This window comes from Corapipo altera, unplaced genomic scaffold (assembly GCF_003945725.1).
Source record: "Corapipo altera isolate COAL_440 unplaced genomic scaffold, ASM394572v1 61411, whole genome shotgun sequence".
Classification (NCBI taxonomy): domain Eukaryota; kingdom Metazoa; phylum Chordata; class Aves; order Passeriformes; family Pipridae; genus Corapipo; species Corapipo altera.
The window spans coordinates 23,799,801-23,823,038 of NW_020884875.1; the positions used below are offsets into that span (position 1 = coordinate 23,799,801).

General features: G+C 41.7%; 1 protein-coding gene across 5 annotated transcripts in view; it reads right to left on the reverse strand.

Annotated features, from left to right (window-relative positions):
• Nucleotides 1-5,345, reverse strand: part of SLC24A2 (solute carrier family 24 member 2) — a 122,293-nt gene extending 116,948 nt beyond the window's left edge. For 4 of the 5 annotated variants that reach the window (XR_003526245.1, XR_003526243.1, XM_027634729.1 and 1 more), the window contains exons 1-2: nt 5,236-5,345; nt 2,327-3,394 (exon numbers count right to left, since the gene is read on the reverse strand). Coding sequence is in view for 2 of the 5 variants with exons in the window: in XM_027634729.1 (XP_027490530.1) it covers nt 2,327-3,259 (933 nt within the window). In the remaining 3 variants the exon portion in view is untranslated. Of the gene's footprint in view, nt 1-2,326; nt 3,395-5,027; nt 5,142-5,235 lie in introns of those variants that run through there. The other variant, XR_003526244.1, reaches the window with a different exon arrangement.
• Nucleotides 5,346-23,238: the final 17,893 nt, after the last annotated feature.

Sequence of the window (23,238 nt, forward strand, 5' to 3'; positions counted from 1 at the left end):
ACATCTCTATCAGGCCTAGGATATGTGATAGGTTTTTTTCCTTGTGTTTTTTTTCTTCTTTTTTTTGTTTGTTTGTTTTTAATTTAAAAGCAAGAAAAACAATTGTCTAATAATAGTAAATAAATGAACACAGAACTTCACAGGGATTCCTTCCAAAGAACATAATCTGTAACATAATTCTTGCTATGAGAAAATCATGAGTTCATCCATCTTGCTAAATGCTGTTCCACCGAAGAATAAAATAATTCATAATGACTTATAATTTGAAAGTGTCAATGGAATATTCAAAAACATGTATTTACAGCATGACTTAAAGAGGAAAACCATGGTCTGACACCTTCAGAAGCTGTTTTCACCAGGAAGCAGAAAATATTTATTAGCTAAATTGCAACAAAATTAGAGCATCTTTTATCTCCCTTTACCCCTAAATGATTTGTGAACACATTATTTTATCATTTTAATTAGCTTCAAGATAATTCAGGAAAAATATTTTCATGAAACATACAACTCAAAGCTTTTTTTAGGAAAAGTAGCCACTTTTCTGATTTTTTTCATCCCTATCTGAAATTGTGTACCTATATTATGAACAAACTCTAAGTAATTGAAATAGGAAACAATGAGTGGTCCTAAAGGTATCTTTAAAAATCAAGTCCATCCAGATTACTTCAAATATAAATAATGTTGAAAATGGCTTGCAAATGATTTATTCTTCTGTTCAGTTCAAAATAATTGAGCATTTACTTTGGTATATAGCTACTCTACCTCACCCTATAGCCTGAACAACATGAGGCAGTTGCTTTTCATATTGATAATTGTTTAAGACCAGTTATAGATTTACATTTTCTGTCCAGTTTATGGGCAGATGAAAGCGCATTAAATGGTTGCTTCATACACCATAGTCTTCCTAGCATTACACACATTAGCACAAACTGTCAAAGTGCTTACAATGCACTGTGAAATCTTACATTACTTAGAAACCAACTAACATAGTTAAAGAAGCCCTTCATTAATTAGAGCAAGTACTTTGTTGCTGTTGACCTTTCTTTTCATTTACTTATAAAATCCCAATTGAGTATTTTGAGAAAGATAAAGACGAGTATGTTAATTTTTGGGGAAAAAACCCCAAAAACCAGAACAAAAGTGAAAAAGATAAAGTTACAAGTAAGTGTACAGCTGTTAAACCCAATTAGAAAATAAAATAAATAAATGAGAATTTCTAGATTTTAATTTTGGTGGACTTGTTTTGTATCTTGCCCTAAAACTGAATGCACCTGTCATAACTGCTAAAATATCCAGCTCTCTCTTCAAAAGTAGGCTTCCATGAGTCACAAACGAGTGGTCTTCTCTATAGTTATATGTGGTCTGTTTATATGCTTGTGCATTTATATCAGTGGATTGCGTCTCTTCCAAACCCTTCATACAGGACTGTTAAACAAAAGAAACGAAACAGTGAACAGCTAACTGCCTGATACTTTGAGTAATTACTGCATAATACAACCTTATCTGATGAATAACCCCAACGTCACATAAAAACAGGCAATTCAATTTCAGAATTAAGCATCCAATTAAAATACTACTACATATATATGTATTTATGACTTCAGCTTCATAGGTCCCTTAAATATTGCCTGCTCTAAAAAGAGAGCTGGTTAAAAGATTATAATATTTGCTGAAGACCCACCAAGCCCTCTGCGCATAACTTTCATTCTCTACTTGAGGTCAAAAATTAGTTTGCATAGTTGGAAATACCATAAACGGGAAACATCCTCCTTAAACAGAGGACCTATGAGTTTTGCCTGTTTTTCGAGAGATTTCTTTCATGTAATTGCCACTAATTACAGCAGGAAGTTATTAGTTTATTATCAGCATCAGTAGATGAAAAATGCATTTAAAAATACCTTCGTATACTGTTCTGAGTAATCTGGGAGTTTTTGAGTGCATTAAAAGTCTTTAAAACCCCAAATTTTGTCACAAGATTCTCTCCAGATATTGTTACTGCTTTATCCAAAAGCTTAGGGAAAAAATAGTAGCTATATTTCAGACCTCATCAATGTGCCAAACTGCTGAGTAAAGGTTTGTGTCTTTTTGCTGGCTTTTTTTTTCTTTCTTTCTGTGTGATCAGGATAATTCCGAAGCTAAACTGATTCACTAGAAGTCTACTCTTGTTTTTTATTTTCAGTCAGTTTTGACTAAACAAAAAGACATTTGAGCAAAACATGGAACTATTTTATATTGGTTACTGTACCATATTAGGATCCTTATGATATCAAAGGGCTCAGCACTTACAAGGACATTATTACATATAATTCAATAAAAATTGACCAACCTTTCCTTCAGCATCTGTTGTTACCTTCTCAACCTTGTTCCTGTTTAAAAATTTCTTCACCCATTCTTCTACTTGAACATTGAACTTCATGAAAGTCACATAGAAAAAATACGCTGTCAGGAGTGTTACGCTTTCCCACCACATTATGAAGTTATCCAGAAAAAAGATGATTAGCAAGATCAAGTCAATGATGTAAAAGGACATATCTCGAAAGAGTGGCCACCATGTAAGGTTCAAGATCTCTTTAGAAAATAAAGCACACATTCCAATAACAAATAGGATATTGAACACGGCAGATCCCACTATTGTACCAATGCCAACATTGCTGTGGGATATAAACACTCCTATTAAAGAAGTGAAGAGTTCTGGGGCTGACCCACCAGCAGCCATGAAGGTTGCCCCTGCCACATCATCAGAAATGGCCAGTTTTTCAGTGATGACAGTCAAGGAAGGAACAAAGAACTCATCACAGACTATAGCTAAGGCTATAAACATGTAAATCATTCCAATTATATGCAGGATCACTGCTCCTTGTCTTCTCTCCTCAAGAGAGAAAAGGTCTGTGGGATACTCTCCCTTTGAATGATCATCTGTTTCATTGTCATGCCCAGTTTCATATTTCATAGAAGCATGTGGGTCTAGAGTGCCATTTTGATTCTGTTCGGTGAAATCCAACAGAGTTCTTTGGTGCCCACGCACCAGCTTTTGGCTGTCTAGGCTGTTGACCAGTGCCATGCTATGTGGTTCCATCTTGAAAAAGGCACTCATTGAAAGCGAGAAAGTACTAATGGCCACTACACTAACAAGAAGCCCTACGATTCGTATCAGTCTCAGTTTTTTCCGAACATTCTGGTGCCATCTGCAACCAAACAGTGGTTCTTCCAAACACCATTCCTCCAAGACACCAGCAAGAGTTTTTTTCTGAAGAGCCATTTCGTGTGAGATGCCGAGGGAGTCAGATGAACTGTTCCTTCATACTTTTCTCCAGCTTTGAAGTTAGAGGTGCTTTAAGAGTCTTCCCAGAATCAAGTACTTTTACTCTTCGCAGGATGTATTTTCTTCATTAGTCTTAAAAGGACAAACATATTATTAATATTAGTGAAAGGGCATGTAATTAGAAGCTCCTAAAAGACTGAGTGACATTTAAAATTTAAAGCAGAATACTACCAACTGTAGCATAAAGACCTGTCACATCCCACCAGACAAAGTAATGCCATTTTTGTTAAAGCAGTAACTGTGGATAACAGTCTATCAATATTCTGATCATTTTATGCCTCTCATATGCCTATGAGCCACTGCCCTCCTCAGTTGCTGACAAAAAAAAAACCTAGTGGAAGGTAAAAACTGTCCACAGATCTTCCATAAAAATGAAGAAATTACTATTTACCAAAGATTATTATCTCATGTAATTACTTTCTACTATGATCGTGTAATGTCCAAATCCCAAATGCAGGAGCAATAATGTCTGAAAAAAAACAAGCAATATGCTAGCAAGCATCTCATCAGACCTTTAGGCAGCTGAGGCAGCATTAATTGAAATATTATGTATGCACAGAGCAACAGTCATTGATATGTACATAAAACACAATGCTGTTGGAACGGGATCGAAATGCAGTGTCTTCAGCTCCTCTGTAAAATCGACTCAGGTTTATAGAGAACTCAACTTGCTTCTGATCAGACCTAGGACATTAGCTTGGATGAGTCAAGACAAAATTTACAATCACCCCTGGTTTTGTTTGGGTTTATGTCAAGCATTCAGCTATAAATGTAGAATGTTACTAAGAATACCTATGTGGTACCTTTTAAAAGTGCTCCTCTTAAAGATCCTTAAGAAAATAGTTTAGATTTACAAAAGAGTTGATAATGAAAAAAATGAAATGGTGAGAAATTTTGTGAGAATGACTATTCAGGTATGCCAGAGAGGAGCATACTGGATCAACGGCACTTCTAAAACAGAAAAAACCCTCTAGACAACAAGAAGTTCTTCGGTTATTGAACTGGAAGAATATTTGTAATGTAGAAATTAGTTACATATGCATCATGTTCAGTAGTGTGCATTTTATATGAAACAAGATATAAGATACTCTCTTAATAGAACTGATTATTAGTATTACTGCCCAAAAAATACTTTGTTACATCTCTTATTCAAGTAATTTGCAGCAACATTTGAATACTGAACAATCTATTAGTCAGTAGAAGATTGATTTTGTATTCTCAAATGCAGGATTTCAGCTATTACATGCAGTTATTTCCATAAAAGTTATTAAGTAACTTGCAGTTTCTCCTGATTTTTTTTTCAGTTTCCATATTAAGCAGATGTCATGAAGACATACTCTATCCTCAAGATACAGCACCGCAGCGGAGATATTTTATTTTCCATCTCAGGGTTACTACTCGACGGACTGCCACAAAAACATTAAGCTGGAAAGTCACCGGAATGGCACCGTCGCTGCCGTGCGCAGCCGGCGGCGACGGACCGGTGATCGCGCTTCCCTGACCATCACACGAACGGGGTACGGGAAAAGCGCTTGGGCTCTCTCCTGTCCTGGAATTTGCACGGCCTGCCGTGCCAGACCGCTCCCGACACAGCGGACCCCAGACCCCGGTGGAGCGCAGCGCAGCATCCCGGCCGCCCCGCCTTCTCCCTCGTCCCCCCGCAGAGATGCCGCAGACGCTCGCCTAAGTCAGCCCAACTTCGCACCGATCCGCGCCGCACAAACTTTTTCCCCCTCTGAAAGGGCAGTGGGTCCACTTCCAAACGCGGAGAGCCCCGGAGACACCGACCGGGCGGCTCGGGGCACCAGTCACCCCTCGGCAGCCGGTCCCGCCCATGGAGGCGGGAATTTGCGGCTGGGAGTCCCCGCATCGCCGCAGCCCAACCCCCGCCCGCGCACTCCGGCGGCGCTCACCCGGAGCTGCGCTGCGCTGCGCGCCGGCCCGCGGGCGCTGGGCAGGGGCGCGGGAACAAGCCGGGATGTGCACAGGGACCGGCGATCCGACCACGGTCCCTCGCGGCACTGACTGCGGCGGGCGGCGGCACCGGTCCGCCCCACGCAGGCGGGGCAGGCGGCGCCCCGCCCCCCGCCCGCCGCGCTCCCACGAGAGTTTGATCAGAGGCCAAGCGAGGCTGCAAGGAATCTGGTTTTTTTTATCTTTTCACCTTCATCTTGAGTTAGCAGGTACGGTTTAACTTGGGTAAAATTCGGCGTTTCTAGCAAAGGTCACAAGCTTCGAGGAGGAAGGTAATTTTAAGGCCTTCTGATTAAAATATCCTTTGTACCAAATGTTTTCTGAAGGGAAATCAGGGCACGAAAGAAAAAGACATTTAATCTTGGTTTTAATTTTAAGGAAGATGACATGCCCACGATAAAGTTATTAATCATGATTCATTTACTGCTGAACAGATATTTCTTCAAACTGCAATTCAAAGTCACCACAGAGAACAATAAAGATGCACTGAACACACAAGAAAACAGGGTAAGTTCTTAGCCAGAACTATCCCCCTCTATTTTGGTCTTCATCTTTCAGCATTATTATTTCTCCAAGAACCTGTGTTTTCTTTAGTAATTGCTTCAAAATTCACATGCATTAGAACTGTTACAATGCAGCTCTATCAAAGGTAATTCCCAGTGGCACATGCTGGAGGTCAGTTAAGAGTTACACAGGTAATGTTTTTTTGAAATCATATTTGCACTCATCCTCTATACTGTTGTTAGAAAAACCTACATGGTAATTCGTGAATAAAACAAAGTAATCTGGTGCACCTGAAGTCTGGAAACATGGGGGCCAAGCACTCCATGCTAAATTTCACAAGTTCTTACTACGCTATTGGGAACTAGGTGAACTACCATCAGACCTTCATGATGCAGTCATCATCATGTTGTATAAGAAGAAAGGAGTTAAATCAGACTGTTCAAATTACTGTGGTATTACTCTGCTCTCCATTGTTGGCAAAATCCTGGCAAGAATACTTTTGAACAGACTAATACCCACTATAGCAGAAGGAATTCTACCTGAAAGTCAATGTGGTTTCAGAGCCAACAGGAGTACCACAGACATGATGTTTTTTCTCAGACAACTGCAAGAGAAGTGTAGGGAACAGAACAAAGGTCTCTAGGTAACCTTTGTTGACCACACCAAGGTTTTCGATACTGTGAGCAGGAAAGGTCTGTGGCAGATTTTGGAATGTTTAGGATCAGAGAATCATAGAATCAGACGGGTTGGAAAGGACCTCTGAGATCATCAAGTCCAACCCTTGATCCACTACCACCACAGTTGCTAGACCATGGCACTAAGTGCCACATCCAGCCTCATCTTAAAAGCCTCCAGGGACAGAGAATCCACCACTTTCCTGGGCAGCCCATTCCAATGGCTGATTACCCTCTCTGTAAAGAATTTCTTTCTAATGTCTAACCTAAACCTCCCCTGGTGCAGCTTAAGGCCATGCCCTCTTGTCCTACTGCTGATTGCCTGGGAGAAGAGACCAACCCCCACCTGCCTACAACCTCCTCTCAGGTAGTTGTAGAGAGCGATGAGGTCTCCCCTGAGCCTTCTCTTCTCAAGGCTAAACAACCCCAGCTCCCTCAGCCTCTCCTCATAGGACTTGTACTCCAGTTCCTTCACCAGCCTTGTTGCTCTTCTCTGCACCTGCTCCAGCACCTCAACGTCTTTCCTGAACTGAGGGGCCCAGAACTGGACACAGTACTCCAGGTGTGGCCTCACCAGTGCTGAGCACAGGGGCAGAACCACTTCCTTGGTCCTGCTGGCCACACTGTTCCTGATGCAGACCAGGATGCCATTGCCCTTCTTGGCCACCTGGGCACACTGCTGGCTCATGTTCAACCTCCTGTCAATCACGACTCCCAGGTCCCTCTCTGCCTGGCTACTCTCCAGCCACTCTGTCCCCAGCCTGTAGCGATGCAGTAGGTTGTTGTGGCCAAAGTGCAGGACCCAGCAAGTTCCCCACAAGTTCCTTAAAATGATCATCTCACTCCTTGAGGATCAGCACGGCCAAGTCAGATATGGCAATGCACTTTCTGAGCCCTTTCTAATAACTAATGGTGTGAAACAAGGCTGCATTCTCGCACCAACCCTATTCACAGTCTTTTTCAGCATGATGCTCCAAAGGGCCATGGCAGACCTCGATGATCAGGACAGTATCTACATTCAATACCGTACTGATGGAAGCCTATTCAATCTAAGGCGACTGAAGTCCCATACTTAGACCTCAGACCATCTTGTCTGGAGCTGCTTTATGCTGATGATGCTGCCCTCGTCGCTCACACAGAAGCAGCTCTGCAGCATTTAACATCCTGCTTTGCAGACGCTGCTGAGCTTTTGGGGCTGGAAGTCAGCTTAAAGAAGACAGAAGTTCTCTATCAACCTGCACCTCAGGAAGTCTTCCATCATCCCCATATCACCATTGGCAAGTCAGAGCTCAAATCAGTCCAGCAGTTTAATTACCTAGGTAGCCTTATCTCCTCAGATGGTAAGATTGACGGAGAGATAGACAACAAGTTAGCAAAGCCATATAGTGCCTTCGGAAAGCTTCATAAAAGAGTTTGGCAAAATAAACACTTGAAGAAAAGTACAAAGATCAGTGTTTACAGAGCCATAGTGCTGTCTACTCTCTTATATGGATCTGAATCATGGGTCATCTACCGCCACCACCTGCGACTCCTAGGACACTTCCATCCGCGCTGTCTCTGCACAATCCTAAACATCCACTGATCAGATTATGTGACTAACACGTCTGTTCTAGAACAAGCAGCAACCACAAGTATTGAGGCCATGTTACTGAGAACACAACTGCGTTGGGCAGGACACGTCTCAAGGATGCAGGACTACTACCTCCCTAAGATCATGCTTTATGATGAACTTGCCACTGGCTGCTGCAAGAATGGAGCTAAAGGGGTTAATTAGCTCCCAGGGTCTATTAGCTCCCAGGATGGAGATATCGACTGGGAAAACTTTCGGGTGTATCCTTGACGACAAGGAAGTCAGTACGCAGCCCTAATGGAGAAAACAAAGGCAGGCTGTAAAGTTGGTAGGCCTAGGATGTGGGAACTGCTATAAAGCCTTGAGCTTTGCCAAATGTATCGCCCATAGAACCTAGCCAATGAAAACGCTGTTTCTTGCTTACTAAAAATAAGGATACTTCTTGCTGCTAGCAAGGGGTATAAAAAAGCAGATGCGAAAATAAAGAAGAGGAAGACATCTTTTCTGCACATAACTGACTCCTTGTGTCTTTATCAGCCATCACGACTCTACACTGACATATGGTGCCCCTCAACGTGATACTGCATTACTGACCATCGGGCGACGGATGGTGGTGACGGAGCTTGGCGTAGCTGAGAACAGTGAGGAAACTGCCTGGGCCCGGACCTGAGAACTACTGACACCTGGAAAAGGTGAGCCATCAAGAACAAAGACTGTGATAATGGGGAATCAGATGTCTAAAGAGGAAAAGTTGGTGCTGTCCACTTGGAAGCACTTCCTAAAGCATAAAGGTGTAACTCTTGAAGATTATGATTTGCAACATTTGCTGCTATGGTGTCAAAAGCAAGGTTTTGAAGCTAACACATCAGTTGCATTTAGAGTAAAGAGCTGGGAGAAGGTGGGGGATAAAATGTGGAAAGAGGTTTATAAGGGTGCTAAGAGTGCTAAGGAAGTAGAAGGTTTGCCTGCCACCTGGCGTATATTGGTTGAGACTTTAAAAGACTGGCTTAATGAACAAGTTTCGGAAGGTATTCAGTTGCCTGAAACAGACCCTCTGTCAGATACAGAAGGACAAGAAGGGGAGGAGGGAACTTCAGTTGCTGCGGCATCTCTGCCTGCTACCTCCCCCTCTGACAATGAATTGCTTGCTTTAGCAGATAAAAAAGAAACAGTGTGGCTTTTGGATACACATACTAAAAAATCTACCAAGGGTCTGGCTCTAAAAACCTCAAAAGGTTCAAAAGTTCACTATTCTGCACCCCACAAGCTTGTTAAAACTCCTTGTAAATACAAGACCCCTACTGAGATAGTCCCTTACCAGTATAAGACAGCTATGGAACTTGTAGAGGAATTTAAAGCTAAGCAAAGGCAAGCGTCCTCTGTTCCTCTGCCAGAAGAGGAGGAGGAGGACGAGGACACCGATGAAAACAAGGAGGATGATATACCTAATAAAGGCTTGTATTATTTGGCGTCAGCCTCCCCAGCAGATGATGCAGATGTGGAGGAAGCTGAAAATGCCTCCATCCGTAGTCAAGCCTTACAACCTGTACATAAGGGGTCCCAGAGCCAAAAGACACAAACGCTATCTGATCCATGGACTTTACCAGCAGTCACCACTGTCGCAGTCATGCCACATCATCCTAGAAAGTTTTGGGAGACGGTGCGTGTACAAGCTGCAAAAACGGGGGAATGGGAGTTGTTAGACAAAATTGGGCACCCCTCAGGAGCTATGAAGGACGCTGCATTTGTTCTGGGAATAGAGCCAGGAGTAGAAGCTTACCCTGTTTTTAAGGCAGCTCCTAACTCTGGCAAGCAAGATGAACATTATATATTTGCTTGGAAAGCTATTCAAGATTTGCAAATGTATGTGGCAAAATATGGTGTAAATTCTTCTGAAGTTATGTGTGTGATTCGTGCAATTAATGCTGATTTGCTCGCTCCTTATGATATTGACCATCTAGCTCAAGTTTTATTTGAACCTGTACAATACAAAGTGTTTAATTCTAACTGGCAGAAACAGGCAGAAAGAGTAGCTATGGAGAATATGAGACTTCCTCCAGGGGACCCCAGACTGGGTGTAGGAGTGGAAGCCTTATTGGGAAAAAATTGTTTTAGTAGCCCTGATTTACAGGCCCAGTGGAATCCTATTGTTTTACAACAATGTCAGCAGGTGGGAATGTTAGCTCTGACTAAAACTATGGAGCTTGCTTTCCCTCGTCCTAGATATACAACAGTGAAACAGGAACCAAGGGAACCTTTTTTAAAGTTTGTTGAACATATTGCAGTTTCATTGGAAAAGCAGGTAGATGATGAAATCCTGCGTCAGGCACTCCTAAAGCAGTTAGCAAAAGATAATGCGAACAAAAGTTGTCAGAAAATTATGAATGCATTGCCAGGAGACCCATCTGTGTCTGATATGGTATCTGCATGTTCCAAAGTGGGTACTGTAGATCACCAAATGACTGCCCTTGCTGCAATTTTGCATCCTAGCCCTTGATGCTATAACCATAATAGAGAAGGACACCTTAAGGCTAACTGCCCTGATAAAAGCAACGGGGAAAAGCCAAAGGTCTTACCTAATCCTCCTGGTATTCATTGTAACCCTTGTGGGAAGCTAGGACACTTTGCTAAACAATGTTGCTCTAAGTTTCATGCCAATGGACAGCCTCTCCAGGGAAATGGGAAAGCCAGCGCGAGGAGGAGGCACGCTCAGACACAAGTACCTTCATTACCACAGTACAACCCATATACACCCCCCCCCCCATGCTCCCCTCTGCTACCAGCTCACAGGGAAAACCAGCGGAGCAGCCAGTATGGATGTATCCACCTCTGCAACAGTAACAATTTCTTCTACAGATATTGTCAAGGTTCCCTTAGATGCTAAGGGACCTATTGGACATGGACTGAGTGCTTTGTTAATCGGGTGCTCGAGTAGTACAATTGCTGGGATAATTGTACATGTTCGGATAATTGATGCAAACTATACAGGACAAATTTGTGCCATGGTCTCTACCCCCTACCCTCCTGTTACTATTCCAAAAGGAACTTGAATTGCTCAACTTGTGCCTTTTGTGAGTTGTGTTCCCAGAACAGAGAACTGGGAAAGACATGCTGGAGGACTTGGATCAACAGGACCTCTGCAAGTATTTTGGTCACAGACTATTTTACACAAACATCCACAGATGACTTGTGAACTGCGTAATGGGAAAGCCTCACCTTCTGCTGTTAAGGTGACTGGATTACTTGACACCGGTGTGGATATATCTATCATCTCGGTGCATAATTGGCCAAGCTCTTGGCCTCTGGTGTCCTCTGATTCAGGTGTTGTGGGGTTGGGGGGAACTACACAGTGTTACATTGCAGCTCATTTCATCCTGATTTGTAATTCTGAAGGGCAGACTGCGACTGTAAGACTGTATGTCACTCCTGCCCCTCTTACTCTGTGGGGAAGGGATTGTCTGGCTCAATGGGGAGTTAAAATTGCCACAGATTTTTATCTGGGGCCACTGTGTTTTTGCAGGGCAACAAAAAGCCTACATTGGCACTTACATGGTTAACTGGCACTCCAGTGTGGGTACCTCAGTGGCCCCTGTCCAGAGAAAAGTTACAGGCCCTGCAGGATCTGGTCCAAGAACAACTGGCTGCTGGCTACATTGAGCCATCATTCAGTCCATGGAACACACCTGTCTTTGTTATAAGAAAGAAATCTGGGAAATGGAGATTTTTACAGGATTTAAGAAAAGTCAATGGTGTCATGGCACCGATGGGAGCTCTACAGCTGGGACTCCCATCACCCACAATGATACCCCTCGACTGGCCAATAATAGTAATTGATCTGAAAGATTGTTTTTTCACAATTCCTCTAGCTGAGGCTGACCAAGAAAAATTTGCTTTTACAGTACCCTCTGTCAGTAATGCAGAACCTGCAAAGCAATATCAATGGAAGGGTTTTCTCAGGGGATGAAAAATTCACCCTCTATTTGCCAGTGGTATGTTGCAAAGGTTTTAACTCCTGTGAGAATCCAGTTCCCAAAATCTTACTGTTTTCATTTTATAGATGATATTCTGTTCTCAGCCGAGCAAAAAGAAACATTGTTTGCAGTTGCAATTGCAGCTAAAGAATCTCTTCAGTCTTTTGTCCTTGTCGTTGCACCAGAGAAAATACAAACTGCAGAACTTTGGAAATATCTGGGCCTCCTTGTCACTAAAAGAACAGTAAGGCCTCAGCCTATTCAATTACAATTGCCTATCAGTACCCTAACTGATATTCAAAAATTAGCAGGTCCATTAAATTGGTTACGCCCTTATCTGTGGTTGACAAATTTGCAACTGCAACATCTTTTTTTTTCACTGCTCAAGTATTCCACAGATCCATTGGAACCACAATCCTTAACTCAGGAAGCAGTTCAAATCATTCGGCAGGTAGAAACACTGTTAACAGAACGATTTGTTTCTCACATCGATTTGTCTCAAATTGTTCAGCTTTTTGTTCTCATAGATCAGAACTTCCCCTGTGGGATCCTTGTTCAGTGGAACGAGGCCTGGAACGATCCTCTACACATTCTTGAGTGGTTGTTTTTACCCTCAAGATCTCGGAAAACAGCACCTGCCCTGTTTGAACTTCTTGCTGAGATTATCGTGAAGGCAAGAAAACGGTGCATTGAATTAATTGGCAGAGATCCTAGTTGTATTGTTTTACCTGTACAATCCTGGTATTTTGAGTGATGTTTGAATCACAAATATGAATTTCAAGCTGCTATGGCAGATTTTCAGGGCCAAATTGCTTATCATTTACCTTCACACCCTTTACTGAAATTCTTTAGTGAAGTACCTGTTGGACAAAAGCTGCTGTCATCTACGGAACCAGTGGAAGGACTCACTCTGTTTACAGATGGGTCAGGGAAAACAGGAAAAGCTGCTGTGGTCTGGTATACATCCACAGGATGGCAACTTGTACTTGTTCAACAATCCGGGTCTCCACAAGTTGTGGAACTCCATGCTGTTACTTTGGCATTTCAACTTTTTCTTCAGCCTTTTAATCTTGTTACAGATTCAGCTTACATGGCGGGACTTGTACAGCGTTTAGATCAAGTAGTTCTTTCTGATCATGATGATTGTCTTCTCTTTCAGGTTTTGTTAACATTGTGGTGAACTCTACAGTCTCGTACTGCTCCTTACTTTATTTTTCATATTCACAGTCACACTTCATTGCCTGGATTTTTTACAGAGGGTAATGCTTGAGCAGACTCTCTTGTAGCACCTGCACAGATGGGGCCTGTTCCAGATAAGTGACAACAGGCTCTCCTCTCACATCAATTTTTTCACCAAGGCAGTACTGCTCTCAAGCGACAGTTCGGCATTACACAATCCCTTGCTCGTTCTATTGTGGCTGCCTCTCCTGATTGCCAGGGTCAGAATGTCCCTGTCTGTTAGGAAACCAATCCTAGAGGAATGCAAGCTTTACAGGTATGGCAAAGTGATGTTAATCACTTTGGACGTCTCAAATTTCTGCATGTTTCTGTTGATACATATTCTCATGCTGTTTGTGCTACTGCTCACGTAGGTGAACGTGCTCTTGATGTGATTCGTCATTTTTAATGAGCTTTTGCTACCCTTGGTATCCCATTGCAGCTGAAGACTGACAATGGTCCTGCCTATAGCTCTCAGAAATTTCAAACCTTTTTGAATAACTGGGGAGTGTCTCATGTTACTGGAATCCCTCACTCTCCCACGGGGCAAGCTATTGTGGAACGCATGCATGACTCTCTGAAGCGTCTGCTTCAAAAACAGAAAGGGGGAATGCACGGTGAGCTCCCTCAAGCCCGTTTAGACAAAGCCATTTATGTTTTAAATTTTTTGAGTTTTCCCCTGGATTCTCATTTTCCTGCTCTCTTTTTGCATTTTTCCTCATTAGTGTCATCTCAACCTATGACCGCTCCTGCTCCCAGTTCAGGTATGGGACCTGGTGTCTGGACAGTGGTCGGGCCCTCATCAATTGATAACCTGGGGAAAGGGATATGCTTGTGTTTCTGCAGATGATGGCCCGTAGTGGGTTCCTGCTCGGTGCGTGTGTCCTTTTTTGCCTCTGGGGAACCAGCAGTGATGACTTCTATGTGGAACAGCTCGAACGACTCAGCCCATAGAACAGCCACAACGTCTGGGTGACCCTGATGAAAGCACTGAACCAAACTACCTTCTGTGCCTCCTTGGCGAAACCAGAGCTACCTTTTCACACATGCCTTGTTGGGGCACCTGTAAATAACTCTGATGCAGTGAAACTTGTTTCTAATGTTACACGATTACCTGATTTAGCAACAAAGGCTTGTAATGCTTCTGCGCAGAGCTGCATTGCAAATGTAAACGACTGGCTTGTTAAGCTACCAGTAGGCATTGCACTGCAGGAGCTAGATTTTTTGGGTACCTTAACTGCTGCTGCTTGCTTTTATTTTGATTATATGGGTGCGTCACTGCTGGTTAATAAGTACAGTAAGGGAGATGATGCTTTTGCTACCACAGAAACCCTTTCACGAGACTTGTCTCCAGATATACCCTTTTACCAAAACGCATCTGCTTGGTGTTTATATACACACAAGCGACCCTCACCTGGTGTAACAGTTGCTCATCAACTGAAGGATACTTTTTGATTTGTGGCAATCAGGCATGGCCAGGTATTCTGGTGAAGCCCACTGGGAGACCCTGTACCTTTGGTAAATTAGGTTTGCTTACCCCCACAGAAAAGGTTTTGTTGAATCATTCCCATCTCTACAGTCATGTTTTGACCAAACAGTCACTGGCCCGTGACTCTAAATGTCGGGACACGTTAACTTTGTGGAGTCAGGCACCTATTGTGTCTGCCTCTCTGTTTTTGCCACAAGTTGCCTCAGCAAAAGCATTAAAGCAAATCAATGCCTTGGTGTGCTGGGTGACCAAACAAGCAAATTTGACCTCAGATTCTTTGTATAAGCTTGCCACAGATGTAGATAGGGCACGGCATGACACACTGCAGAATCGTGCTGCTATTGATTTTTTGCTATTAGCACATGGACATGGTTGTCAGGAATTTAAAGGCATGTGTTGTTTAAATATCTCAAATCACTCTGAATCCATCTACAGACAAAGTGCCACACTTCAGGAACAAACAAAGAAGATCACATGGGAAACTGGTTTTTTTGACCTGGAAGGCTGGTTGTCTAGTTGGGGCATTTCAGGTTGGTTACTGTCCTTACTCAAGACAGGCATCTCAGTTTTGATAGTAGTTGTGGTTGTGCTAGTAATGTTACCATGTATTGTGTCGTGTTTGCAAAGGGCCCTGCAAAAGACGACACAGGGAATATTTCTTGCACAATTACAGAAAGGGGGAATTGAAGGGGTTAGTAGCAGGTCTATTAGCTCCCAGGATGGAGATATTGACTGGGAAAACTTTCGGGTGTATCCTTGACGATAAGGAAGTCAGTACACAACCCTGATGGAGAAAACAAAAGCAGGCTGTAAAGTTGGTAGGCCTAGGATGTGGGAACTGCTATAAAGCCTTGAGCTTTGCCAAATATATCACCCATAGAACCTAGCCAATGAAAACGCTGTTGCTTGCTTACTAAAAATAAGGATACTACCTGCTGCTAGCAAGGGGTATAAAAAAGCAGATGCGAAAATAAAGAAGAGGAAGACATCTTTTCTGCACATAACTGACTCCTTGTGTCTTTATCAGCCATCACGACTCTACACTGACCCGGAGAGAAGATACAAGGACTCCCTGAAACAGTATCTCAACCTTGGCTGTATTGATCAACATAACTGGTCTAGTCTGGCCTCCAGTCGGGAGGTCTGGAGACACACTAACGCTGCTGATGCCTTTGAGAAAGCACGCAGGATCACTCTTGAGGAGAAAAGACAATGCAGAAAGACTCGTGTCTTGCAGAATATACCACCTAAGGAGTCCTTCTGCTGTTCCTTTTGCAACTCGATGTGCCTATCTTGTATTGGCCTCTTTAGCCACCAGCGCACTTGTAACAAACGTGGGTAGAGCCCTTCCCAAATCTTCGTTCGCAAAACCTAGCCATGATGATGATGATGATGTAGGCGAGCCAACACCCCAGGAAGACCCTCATTGGTGCATGGCAGTTAGGAAAGACCTTCATGTGGAAATCCTTAAAAAATGCAGAGCCCAGATGAGAGCAAAGAGATTCAGGTGGTTTGGGAGGGACAGTGTCTGAGATCTGGGAAGAGTTTGTTAAACAGCTCGCTAATGCTGCTCTGCTTTCAGTGACATTCTTTTCACATTCTGAAAAATCCAACTGTAAGAGGTGAACTCTCAGTCTCTTTGGCGTAAAGAATAACTTTGATTTTTACAACTTCTACCTTTTTCATTTTGAACTCTGACTTCACCCCTTGGCAAAGAGAAAATAAGTGTTACTAGGTGCTTCATGAAGAATACAAAACTATAAGAATTTTTATTAAGTGATAACACAGAGATATTGCAAGATTCATTAAGGTATCACAGGAAAAATAAGGATTGTAGGGGTAGGCCTGGGATTCATACTCTATATTTCCACACTGGCAGTTTATAGCACCTGGGTAGTTTGGATTGCCCTCAGCATTGACTGCAAACCTATAAGTTCCTCTAAAGACTTATAAAATGGCAAAACCGGATACACCAAAGTACAAGCAGGTATCTTAGAGACTATGTGGCCATGAAAAAGGTTAAGAAGATATTTCCAAAATTTCAGTAATTTCCAGTGAGAACCATGGCAGACTCACACACACAAAGTACCTTTCAAGGCCAGAGTTTGGACAGGCAGAGTACATTCATTTCCCATTACATATTAGGAGGTTCTCATTACTGGCTGACAGCTGATAAAGGGTGCCTGTTGATTATCAAGATTTCCATATTCAGGCTCAGGATGATGCAAGGAGACATGGAGATTGCTTTTAACCATGCTCCTAAAGCCCCCACATAAGATTTAGTTAGAATGCAAATTTACTGCCTATATCCACATATGGAAGATCTAAATGAAGCACCTACATCTCAAATATTCAACCTGTGCCTGTTGTACAGTGGTGATAGGGATTAAGGGTAGGCAAGCTTATACATTTCTTGTGACTGCTGAGTTGTTGGCTTGTAGTCTTTGAGAAGTGGCCACTTGAAAAAGATACCAAAAATGATCCCACAGCTTCACAAATGGTCCAGGGACAGGCTGGAACATGTGTGTAGTACCTCAGTTTCTATCAATTTCTGAATTCAAAGTGGAAGCAGGTGAGTTTTACAAATGGTCACAGGGAGAATATGTAGAAAATCCCATGTAATTATGCTATTTTAGTGCCTATTATTATCTACTAGCCAGAAGTCCATGTATCTGAATTCTAATAACCATCTTTTTCTCTTGTAATGATTTTTCTGCCAACAATAAATATGTGTTACAAGCCAAGGACAACACTATCTGTCACAAGAATTATGTGGTTCACAGATAGATATCTCTACCAAACTTAAGCACTTTGAATCAGCTGACCCACTCTCATATAAATCCTATGTAATAATCAGGGCAGAAACAAAAAAATCCACAGCTAAATTAGTATAAGAAGGATAACTAACAATAGAAGAAATCCCATTTTTTCTTATAAAATTAAACACCAGAGTATATCCTGGTTAAGTACAGAATAATTACATTCTTTAAATGAAACAATATTTGGCTCACAGCTAATTCAATGTTTCTCCTCTTAAGAGAGAAGACACATAGGCTAAGTACTTGGATTGTACACCTACACATTTGTATATTATTTATCTGAATACGTGGGTTTTAATACCTTATCTGTAGTTTACTGCATCATCTATGAGGAGCCATCTGAAATCATAAGCCACTATTCTTCACCAATTCCTATTTCCAGGAAGCTCCATGAAATATAACTTTTTTTTTCTAACAGTATTTTCATTTTAGCTCTTTTCTTGCTGTTGTAGACCTTTGACTTGGTAAAAGCAAGCACAGAGGCGGCTTTTGCACTGGAGAAGGAAGGAGAAGAGAGTCAAATGAAAAATCCTAAATAACAACATCTCCAAGTACCACAGCAGTACCTTCTAAAGCTGGGAGATAAAGCTGATGAGGAGGTTACCATGACTACAGAGGCGGCATATTTGAATGAAAATGAATGTTAAGCTTTTAAATGCTAATTGCAGTTGGGAACAGGTGACATTTGAAACATCAAAATTATTTCACAGTTTGCAATGTATAAAAAACGAAACAGGGTGGAAAAGATGACAACATAGAGTTAAATTAAAACACTGGTGCTGGTTTCAGCTGGGATAGAGCTCATTTTCTTCATAGTAGACAGTATTGGGTTATATTTTGGATTTGCGTTAAAAGCAGTATTTATAACTCAGGGATGTTTTTACTACTGCTGAGCAACATTTACACAGGGGCAAGGCCTTTTCTACTCCTAACGGCATCCCACCAGCAAGAAGGCTAGGGGTGCACAAGGAGCTGTGAGAAGACACAGCCAGAACAACTGACCCCAAGTGACTCAAGGGATATCCCAGCCCATATGGCATCACACTCAGCATATAGAGCTGGGAGGAGAACAAGGAAGGGAAAATGTTCTTAGTGACTAGGTTTGTCTTCTCAAGTCACTGTGAAACATGATAGAACTCTGCTTTTCTGGGGGTGGCTGAGCTTTTGCTCAGTGAAGGGAAAGTGATGACTGAATTCATTGTTTTGCTTTGCTTACATGTGTGGCTTTTGTTTTACTTTTTAAACTGGTTTTATTGGAAACCCATGAGTTTTCTCACTTTTATCATTCCAATTCTGTCCCCTATCCTGCTGTGGGGTAGTGAGCATGTAGAGGCCTAGCTGATGGATGGGGTTAAACCACAACAGTCCTTTTTGGCACCCAAAAAAGTTTGGGTCTCAAAGCATTTGAGATAACATTTGATTAGGATTATCTAAATCAAATTTATAAAAGTTATGCTGTTTAGCCGGCTCCTGTGCTTCCCATGGGGCTCGCTTGTCTGCCTAGACTATTAGAGCCTAGTGCTCATCAGCGACTGCTTTTCTCTTTCACTGCTTGCCGTATTGTTGTACTGCTGATCCTCTTATTCTGTTGGGCCTGGGAACATTCTGATAACGCCAGTGGTGATGTGCCTGGGCTGGCAGACGGCCAGGGCATCACTGCCCATTCTGTACTGCTGTACTGGGCAGGCTAGGACTCCAGTGTGAAATTGACTGAAAGGGACTGTGACCTGTGGAGTGCATGCAGGAAGGAGCAGGACACCCCAAAGTGAGGTGGCCATGGATATGCCTGTGCCAGAGCACATACTTCTCAAGGCATTTGTGGCTGTGATTATGTCTGTGCCACTCCAGGTACACCTCTGAAAGGATTGTGACCTAGGCATAAGTCCATGTTGCAGCATGGACTTGAAGCATCAGAGGCTGTACACGAGGTCATGCTGAAGCACCTCATTATGTGTGGCCATGGATAAGACACAACAGAGCAGATATGCCCCTGGACAGACTACAGCTATGGGTAAGGCTGTGTTGGAGCACGTTTGCTCCTTAAGGGACTGTAGCTGTGGGTGAGGAACCATCCCCTCTTCTACCCCCAACTCTGTAAGCTGAGCATGACACCATATGGTCTGGGATATCCCTTGGGTCTCTTGGGATCAGCTGTCCTGGCTGTGTCCCCTCTCAGCTCCTTGTGTACCTCCAGCTCACTCACTGGGGAGGTGGGGTGAGGAGAGGAAAAGACCCTGACACTGTGTGAGCGCTGCTTGGCAGTGATGAAAGATTCCCTGTGTCATTAACACTGATTTTAGCACATATTCAAAAGATAGCTCATACTAGCTACATGAAGAAATTAACTCTACCCAGACAAAACCAGCATGACACTGATACGGTCTTTATAATCAAAATATATTGAATCACTTAATTGTTTGCATTTAACATTAATTTGTATTAATAAGCAATCACACTTCATATAATCATAGTATTTGAGGAGCAGAAATTGCTTATATTACCTGATTAATACATTATTGAGGAATATATTCAGCAAAATTAAACAGACTTCTTTAAATTAACTACAGTGACAAGTTTCCAGCAGCCTGCATTAAAGAGGGTATTTAAACTTAATATTCAGAAATTACTTTAAATTCTCAGTGATGAGTAAATCCGACAAGTGCCTGAAATAGGAATGTTACTTATTTGCACTCCATATATTGGGAAATAAAACATGAACATATACACAATGGTACAGTCTTCACTAGAGTCTGTAGAAACTGTAACCTAAAATATCATTTAGACCAGCATCACTGTGTAACCACTGTAATTTTTTATCACACCATCAACTAACCAGACTTAAGGCTTTAGCTGTAAAAGATGCAAACCATGTGTTTTACCTTCAACTGTAAGTATTGGCTTGCAATTAAGCCTGAAAGATCATCTGATATTTCTGTTCACTTGCAGTGGGTTAAATTCTACTTCCTTTTGAAACAACCTTGGTACCATTATTATATGCCATTCTCAACCGTAATAAAAATTTACGTCTTGTAATTGTGAGGGAACACGATTCAGGATGGGAACAGTTCCCAGCATTCCCCTTTTGCCTGTGCCCTATTCTGATTTGCTCCCCTGTTTTTCTGTCTGATATACCACCCTATGTTCTGCCCCTTTCCCTGGCGGGACGGATAAGAATCGGGTGCACGCCTGAATAAAGAACTTTGCTTGCACCTTTCCTCGTATCCTGTCCCTCCTTCGGACCACGACATGTAACAATTGATTTGAAAGGCTTTGAGAGTTTTTGAGGGGTTTTTATTTTGTTTGTTTTGGTTGTTTTGCTTGTGTGTTTTTAGAAATCAATAGCATGAAAATCTGGGGGTTGCACCTGTGCTCTGCGTAGTTACACTGAGCACTGTTAGCACCTTTACTAAGGAGGCTAAAGCTAACTGCTTTTTTGATTCCAGTTTCTGCTAGTGAATACAGTGATGGGAAAATATAAACTGAGCATACCTTTAAAAGACAAAAGCTTTTTTGGTCATGTTTACAGAATACTAAATAACGTGTTTTTCTAATGTAGTGTTTACAACAGTCATTAAACATATGGCAGTTATAAATGTTGTCATCATTGCATGCCAGTCTCTTTAAAGGACAGTCTGCTTCAATGACAGTACAAATCTTCCTTCTTTTGAGCTCGGTGTGAGAAATCCACATCAGAGTAGAACCACCACAGCCTAACATTTAGTGCTATGACAGAAGAAAATATTCTATGGGATATCATTACTGAAATCCACTTAAAAATCTGGGTATGTTATAAACAGAAAATTATTTTTACTTACTGGTGTAATTGCACTTTCCAAAAAACCAGCAGGATGGAGTAACATGTCTTTCACATTACTTTCTCCTTCAGATGTGCTAACTTGTTCCTCTGAAGCTCCTCGTATCTAATGTAACCCCGGTGAGCTGCCCTGAAGTCAATGGGAATGTTTATTTCACCATAATCTATGTCCTACCAACCTCTTTTATAAGAACACCTGCAAGCTGGCAAGTCAGCAGCCTTAGGAACAGTTATTGGTTTGGTGGATGAACTCCAGCATCCTTGCCAATTGCCCAGGAATTTCACGCATCATATTGCTTGGAGCCTCAGCTTGAAACCCTCTGCTTCCAGTGACTTGCAACACTAAGGAGTTCCTCAGGGACAGAGGAACTTGATATTAGCTACAACTTTGGATTTCTTACACAGTTTTTTTTGACTAAGCCATTTTCCAGACAAAGGTGGAAATGTCTCCCAATGACCATACTCCTCTCACAAACTAAATTGTCTTTATTGCTTTACCATCACACAGCAATTACCTTTTTCTCCCTTTTCTCTATCCTTATGTTCAATCTTCTTTTATTTCTGGCACTCGATGGATTACAAGCTGTTTGTCTTTATCTCTACTGTAACCTAGTTTTCAGGTAAATTCCTCCACCCTTGTGGAATGTTTCAGGGAAATAAATATGAGGTAAAAATTGTCCTCAAATAGTGAGATGTGAAATTGTGAGAATTTATGAACTACACTTAACTATACACAGAGCTGGTGTGCAGAGGAGGCACAATGGAAGAGAAAAATATAAGAAAAATATAGGACTGAAGCCAATGCTAACCCCTTGACATTGCCAATAAAAGGAAAGGCAATTCATGAGTCATTTCCCTCTAACATTTCTAGGTCCTTGTATGCACAGTAGCAATTAGTATTGCTAGTTTAAGAGTCCTGTACATGTGCACTGAAAGTGCTTATACCGTGGACTAAAACATGTCCAGGTCAGTAGACCAGAAACCCCATCTATCAGCAGAATTTCAAAATTTGCAGTGGTTGCAACAGAAACAAAAATCTTTCAAAGAATAGCTGACATACTGAGCTTTGTATTTGGTAGTAGTCACAGCACTGAGTTGTGGTATATTGAATTTTAGAATAAGATGAAAAGAGTGGTTTAAAGCAGCATGAAAGCATTAGGTCTCCTGAAAAGAAAAAAAAAACAACAGACCTTTCAAACTAATTAGGGAATCTGGTACCAGAACATAAGAGGGAAGTTGGAACTGAAATAAATTGATTATTTAAGAAGCTTTCAGAAGACAAGACTATCAGGTTTTTTAAGTGGAAGACTCTCTATCGCAAGTTAAATAATTCAACTGTATGCAATCTTCCTGCATTCATTAAGAGCTCCTTAGAGAAATACATCCCAAAACCTAGTCAAATGTCCAGAGATTACAAACCTGTATTCTGTAAGATGATTCCAATCACGGATGAAGTACAGTTATCTTTTTGGTGTACCATTGTAGCTTTTCTAAGAATTAGAAAAACAAACCAGACCAACACAGTAGTTCAAGAGAAACAACAAAGAATTATTTCTATAGTTGAGATTTAAGAGAAAATACAATAATGGAATCAGGAACTATCCATATGTAGGTGTTGGGCTGTGTTTTTTTTAATCCACCTTGATTATGGTGTAGTTTATTGTGCAGGCTAAGATAGAAATAAGCAAATGAGACATAATCTGAAGGTGGCTTAAATATCCAAAAAGCTTAAATGCATCACCCATTAGACATTCTAAAGGTCACTGTAATACGTTCATTACATTAAGAACAATTCAAGAAGACAGATGCAGTTACTTTATCTGGTTGTTTTGTTTTTTTTTTCCAGATATGTGATCCTTAATGATAAGAACCTCTGCTCTATG